Source organism: Lathyrus oleraceus, chromosome 6, assembly GCF_024323335.1.
Source record: "Lathyrus oleraceus cultivar Zhongwan6 chromosome 6, CAAS_Psat_ZW6_1.0, whole genome shotgun sequence".
Lineage (NCBI taxonomy): Eukaryota > Viridiplantae > Streptophyta > Magnoliopsida > Fabales > Fabaceae > Lathyrus > Lathyrus oleraceus.
This window is the reverse complement of record NC_066584.1, coordinates 436,308,607-436,315,591: the sequence shown is the minus strand read 5'-3', so window position 1 is coordinate 436,315,591 and position 6,985 is coordinate 436,308,607. Positions and strand designations below refer to the sequence as shown.

The window sequence follows — 6,985 nt, the reverse complement described above, 5'->3', positions numbered from 1 at the left end:
TATCTTATGGGTTAAATTCATCCCCTTAGTGGTTCCCTCAAAAGTAACATCCTTTTCTACATCTACTTGGTCAATCCCCTTAGTGGTCTCCTCTAAAGTAACATCCTCTTCTACATCTACTTGGTCAATGCCCTCAGTGGTCCCCTCCAAAGTAACATCCCCTTCTACATATACTTGGTCAATACCCTTAGTGGTCTTCTCCACAACAACATACTCTTCTGTACCAGTGGTCACTCCTTCATCAAACTTGTCAATTTCTCCATTAATCAAATCTTCAAAAGTGTCAATTTCTCCGTTATTCAAATCGGCCTCCTTGTCCTTTTCTGCATAATTTAATTCCTCCAAACTGTCTTTTTCTATTACCTCACATTCTTCTGATTTTTAATTGATCCTACATTATATTCTAGGGAAAGTATTGGTCCTTCATTAATATTAGGTTATGAGATGGAATGAATGACACATAAATGCACATTCTCATTAATCATTCATTCTCTTGGTTGCCAAATCATTTTTCAACAAAACCAACTTATTAATATTCATTACATCATGATACCACAAACTCTCCACTTTTGGATACCCTGAATCCTCTAAACCACTCATCACTTAAAAGTGACTCCAATAATCAGGGTCTATTTCCAAAACCTCCTATCATCTCGTGTAACCTGATTTCGTAAACTCAACAAATTCACCTCCAAGATGGACAACACACTCAAACCTCAATATTGAAGAAATTCAAGACATTACCTACTTAGGCTAAATATTGAAGAAACTCAACTAAACTCAAGACATGACCTATTTAGGCTAAATATTGAAGAAATTAGATAATACGAAAACGAAAAAGGTTTGAGTTTTAACAACGTAAACAATACTCATCGTACCTTGATTAGAAGGTTGAAAAAGAACAATGAAGGTCCATCTTCAACGAGATTCGTCTCTCTTTAACAACCTTCATTATTCCTGAGCTTCGTCAATCCTCTTCGTCGTCGCCGTCTTCGTTTCTATCTCCAAGTGTGAATATGTGATCTAGAGTTTCTATCTACTAATGTTTACTAATATCTAATTGGGTCCAAATCAAAAAAAAATTGAGAAATAAAATTATAATAAATTGGATAATTAAACTAAAAAAGTCATGTCATATATTAAAGATCCAGTAACATTTCCACGTAGTCCAAATTAACAATTTTTTTATAAAAAGTTTAACATAAATGACCATTTTATATAACACAACAGTTTTTAAGAGACTACAATACAACATTTTTTAATTAAAAAATTAAAGATAAAATACGTTAAACTTAAATATTAATATTGAGTGTTGACCAAGTCACCGGTGATAGAAGATTGACCTTTTATCACAAGTCAACTGTCCTAACAAAAACTTCTCCTTCTAATCACTTGAATTTTTTAGGGCATACATCCACAAACCTGAACTCTATTTTCTCTCTCATCACACACCATTCTACACAAAATATTTGTATTAAGGTCTTCCGATGTTTTTACTTTTTCACCCTCAAACATTTATGTTTATCTTTATTTGTGTAGGAAAAATGCAACCATGCATTTAATGCACGAAGACAATGTGAATGACAATTTGCTTGGACCAAATTTCTTTGGCTGGACACATGCACTGGGTCCAACAATCTTGTGCTGAATATTATAGTAATGCGACGTTACACAATTTTATATGGTACGCTCTCTTATTTTTGTTGCAAAATACTTTTGTTCATTTTTATTGCATTTTTGGGGGGAAAGTTGATGCTTGCAAGGTGTTTGATATTATGCTTGTGAGAGTTGTACTGGAGTCTCTTGGGCTGGTTTGGAAACCGGCTGGGTATGTAAAGGCAGGCTTGTCCAAATATGTCATTGAAACGTTCTTTTATGCCATTGAAACATTTGTTAGCATATACTTGGGGCTTTTTTGGAATATTGTATTATTTAAAGTTGGGGAGTTTGTTTGTTCTTATTTGTTTGCATTCAACTAGAAAAATAGGATTTGTTGAATTTATCTTCTTGATGGTCGGCATTTGTAAGTACTTAGATGTGTTTGAATAATAAGAATAAAAATGCAAGACTTTAACCTAGGGGTGGTTTGTTGGTGAAGGTTTGAGATACGAGAGTGTGCTTCTTTTAAGGTCTCTGACTCGAATTCTACTAGGTGCAAACAATTTCTGTGCTGAATCAGTCTATCCAGAGTTGTGCTCTGGTTTTAAATAGGTCCCCTGCACACGGACGGTGAAATTGGTCCCCTTGGATTAGTCGGTCTTATACTTGGAATTCAATTTTTTTTATAAAAAAAATCAAGAATGTTCAAGTCAAAAGAAGAAGAGCAAAGAATTAAGGGTGTTTCAAAGTCAAATTCCTTATTGCATATTGCCTAATTTACTAGTAGAGTTTTTTTGTGTGTTATTTCTCTTGTTTTTTTTTTGTTTGTTGACTGGTCCATACAAACCTAGAACAAATATTTGTTTACTTGCATAATAACCATAGAATTTTGGTGAGCCACCAATACAGTACAACATTGATTTCAACCCTCCTTGTGTTGTGTAACAGAACTGGTATGACTTGGTCCTTATATGAGTTATACAGATACTAATAGAGTACTGAAAAACTTGATTTCTTTCTTCTTGAAAAAGATTGTATATTCAGTTTACGAAGCTGCTAAAATGTGCAGCCAAGGATAAGACATATGAAACAAATAAAAGTAAACAATTGAACTCATGAATTAATGTATAGTTTTGTGAACTCGTCAGACAAATGTGTGAATTAAGTTGATTATTTTTCTTGTAAAATCAACATAAAATCTTCATCATCCAAGTTTACACTTTTTCGAGTTTTCTATAATTCAAAAACCAAGAAGAATAAATCAAAATTTACATACAATTAAACTTCAATTGTTTTCTGATTAAGAGCAGTATACCTCCACCTCTCCTTCTCCACAAAATCTGCATCAAGGAACCGAGCAACAAAAGTCCATAGTTTATAGACATCTTCAAAATTAGCCAAGAAGCTTAATGCAGCAGTAACCACTGTCACTCCCAAGTTATCATCTCTATCTTTCTTCTTGTTCGTTGCTACTTTCTCGCCTTTTCCTTCTTTACTCTGTAGGACTCTTCCTTTCTCTTCTGAATACTTATCTGCAAACCAAATGTGATGCAGAAATCCATAGCTGACAGATATATTGTTTCTATCAGCAAGTTTCTGTACTAAAACAGGCTCAACTTTTTCACCTTTCCAATCATAAACATTGAAAGCCAAAGCAGGTCCTCTATCAAATCTTATCTTAGGACCATAGATCCTTACTAATGGAACCCCTTCATCATTAGGGTGCTTTAGCTTCAGTAATGAGTTCACAAGCCAGTTTATCAGGTACCTTCCTCTGTTGGTTATCAGTGTCAATCCTAAAGAGTCCACTTGATCCAAACACCTGCATTCGATGTCAAAGCTTCCATTTTTACTATCTTCTACAATGTTAATTTGATTGTTCACAACTACCCTTTTTGCCTCATCAGTTCCAGAACCTTCTGGAGCTTTTGGATCTGCTTCAACTTTTACAAGTTGTGGTGCTTGCATCCTCCCAGAGAAAGAAATCAAAGAAGATAATTCTTGTTCGTGTAAGATAGATGGTGATTTTTTTGGATCAACTTCTACTTTATTATTACTAGAAGTGGAATAATTTTCTGATAGATTATTCGGAAGATTTCTCTCAGGTACAAGGTTGACAATTCCTGCACAAGAGGAAGATTCAAGAAGTGAAATAGAAGATTTCTTGACAAAAAGGCAACCAAAACCAGATGGATTTTCTCCAAAAACTTTGTAGAATGAACAAATGAGAAAATCTGGTTGAAAGAGAGAGAGACCAAAACTGTCCATGTCTTTTGGTCCTAATGCACAAGCATCAATCAAAACATGCCAACCATTCTCTTGCGCTGTTCTCATCCATTGATAAGGATATCTTGCTCCTGTCACCCTTGAATGAAGTGGGAATACAAAAAGACCACTTTTTTTGTTTTTCTTCCTCTTATTGTTATCACTAACAATCATCTTTTTCAATTTTGTTGATTGAATCCTTAGTCTTGGCCATGAGAATTCAGCTGACATTGTTTTCGCTCCTCTTTTTTCTGAAGAGCCAACCATTGCTTCCACTGCTTCACTTTCATAGTCATAAACTGTAAGAAGCTTCTTACAAGATTGAAATGGATATGAATCTGCTACAAGTTTGAAAGCTGATGTCCTATTTGCTGTGAAAACCATGAAATAATCATTTTCAGAAATGTTGAGAAACTTCATTATCCTTTTCCTCATTGAAGACTCGAATTCCGACTCATTCCCTCCATGAAGCAACAAAGTCTTCAAATTTCCTGTTTTGTAGGAGATACTAAAAAAGGGTATATCAGAATATTGCAGTGGAGATTGAGGCGTTGAAGTTGAAGGAGAAGAAAGTTGAGTTTTCGAAGCATCATGTTGTTGGCGTTGAAAATAAGAGAAAAGACCAATACCAATATAATCAAGACAAGATTGATTTAAGAAAGAGAGATGATAATATTCTTTGGCTCTCAAACTATCAATTTTCTCAGTCTCAGAGAATTGAGGGTAAACTTTGTTGAATTCAGTGTATGATTCATGAAGCGATGGAAGAGATTCATGGTTTGTGAATTTCGTGTTTGGAAAAATAGAGGATGATGTTGTTGCTGCAAAGGTTTGACGGCACTGCGAAGAGCTGTTTCTGGGTTTGGTAACTGTGTTGTTGTTATTGTTGTTGTGAGAAAATAGCGATGAATTGATGAACAATAAGTTTGGACAGCAACCTTGAGATGTTTGAGAGACCTGTTTTTCGTTAAGTGCTGACTGCATTTTCTGTTTTTTTTTGTTGTTGTTTGCACTCAAAGACAATTCTTGTTTTTATATACCAGATTGACTGTTTCGTTCTATTGGATTTATTGATACTTTTCTGTGAGAAACTTACATAGAGAATATTACAAGAGATCTTTGTTGCTATTAGTTTATTCATAAATAAATAAGTGGCTTAAAATATGTTTATTAAGTCTTTATAAATTATTATAATCATGTGTCTGGATGTGAGTGGCTGATACTGAATTGTATGAACATGTTGACAAGGTCATGCAACAAATTTGGACTATGTCTTTCTTAGTTTGTTTGTTGTTTTGGACTGTCCCACAGGCCAAACTTACAATGTGTGAATTGTGTTGTAATGATTTCATTACACGTTGTAAAAGAGAAAATAGAGAAAAAGCATTTATTGTTGCACCTAATTAAAGAAAGTGATGAATAATTAAGTTTAGGTAATAGAAATGTTGACAGTATTAGTTTGATTTAAGGAATAGTGGAAACCTGATATAAAGCTGGTTTGTAAAGTAATGATTGACTTGATGGAAATCTAATAATAGGTGATTAAACAGATTTTAAACGAAGTTCTGATATTATATTAGAATTGTGGTCGAGTCTAATTTAACTCTATAAAATTGATTAGTAAGAAAAAGATTGTCTCTGTGTATAAACATATTTTCAGATCAAATATTTGTCTATTTGTCTATCTTACATTTGTTTATGTGTGTAGAACTAGGAGTAACTTTGGAGAAAGGTGTGGAGCCATATAATTGAAAGAAAGCAATAGTAAGTGGAGGACAGAATGGTCGCTGTTAAAGCCAGCATTATCGATGAGGCCCAAAAGAAAAGGCTCTTTAGAATTCTTCTAAGTACTTGTGGACAATCTTTGCTTAATGTTTAAGGGTTGAAAAACACAAGTCCAAAATAAAATATAAAGAAAAGGTTTCATCATTATGGTTTGTGCACATCATTAGTTATGTCAATTATTTTTGTTCTAAGTTGAATATATTGAGTGAACTCACCTGCCCATTATATTAAAACTAAGATAGTTTCTATTTCCAATATGGCATGAAACATTGCATGATTTGTTGGGGTGGAGATATATTGATTATGTGTGTGTGTGTGAAAAGAGTGGGCTCAGATACCAATATAAAATGTGAGGCATGCTTATGATGAGAAAAATGGCCCTTGTTCAAAAAAGAACAAAGTGGATTTGACTGATATTAAAGTGAAATGCAATTAGCGAAAAAGAAAAAGCAAGACTGCAGGATATAATGCAAAGAAGAAAGTTTGAAGTGTTGTGTGAGGACAGTGGAAAAAGAACATGCAAGATTTGTTGCGTAATTAGGGGTTGTTTTGGTTTCTGATTTGTTGCACTAAGCAATGCACGCACGCACCGATCATCACATTGTGTCGTTTGGGTTGAGAATTAGACTTTACATGTTTTAAGGTATAGTAATTTTTATTCTTTTTAAATTAAATATTGTTGTGGAATAATTGAGGAAGACCTTAGGTTAAGGGCAAAAGGTATACACTTTATTCTTTTCGAGTTGTCTATGAGTTACTTCGAACGCCTTTCATCTTATTTGATCGCCTTTTGTTTGGATCAGTTGTCTGACTTTCCATTTCACCGTCCATAATGTGCGAATGTGGGTGGAGTGTGTATTGGATTAACAATCGGTACCGAGAAAGTCGTGGGAGTTCTACATCCCCTAAATTTCTTGTTACCAACCATCAGCTTTTCACTTTATCACGTGGATCAGCTCTAATCCTCGACAAACTCTAAAATCTCGGATAGTCCTTATCTAATAAGTATTGTCAGGTTCATTATACTTTTATTTCGTATAAATATAGATTAAAATTTGGATTGTTTAATTCGATCTCGCACACATACAATACAAATAAACTATGAAATTCCAAAAATAAGTCTATTTGATGTGGGCAAAACCAGCCACTATGTGTTCACATATGCATTGGTCACAAAACGTATGGCCGTTAAGACAGTTGAATTTCGTTTTTTGAAATTTTAGTATCCGCTCTTGCAATCGATTAATTCAAAGGAATCAATCATATAATTTACTTGCGGGGGTCCGTTTAAAGTCAAAGTAAATCGTTGTATACACTTGTGTTAACCCTGAAATTA

General features: G+C 34.0%; 1 protein-coding gene and 1 long non-coding RNA gene across 2 annotated transcripts; one reads left to right on the top strand and one right to left on the bottom strand.

Moving 5' to 3' along the window:
* The first annotated feature begins 1,338 nt into the window (after nt 1-1,338).
* Nucleotides 1,339-5,796, top strand: LOC127091789 (uncharacterized). Its single transcript, XR_007792004.1, has 2 exons — nt 1,339-1,684; nt 5,573-5,796. It is a non-coding gene; the product is annotated as an uncharacterized LOC127091789 (long non-coding RNA).
* LOC127091784 (uncharacterized) lies at nt 2,755-5,010 on the bottom strand. Its single transcript, XM_051030488.1, has one exon. The coding sequence runs from the start codon at nt 4,846-4,848 to the stop codon at nt 2,878-2,880; it is 1,971 nt and encodes a 656-aa protein (XP_050886445.1). The 5' UTR covers nt 4,849-5,010; the 3' UTR covers nt 2,755-2,877.
* Nucleotides 5,797-6,985: the final 1,189 nt, after the last annotated feature.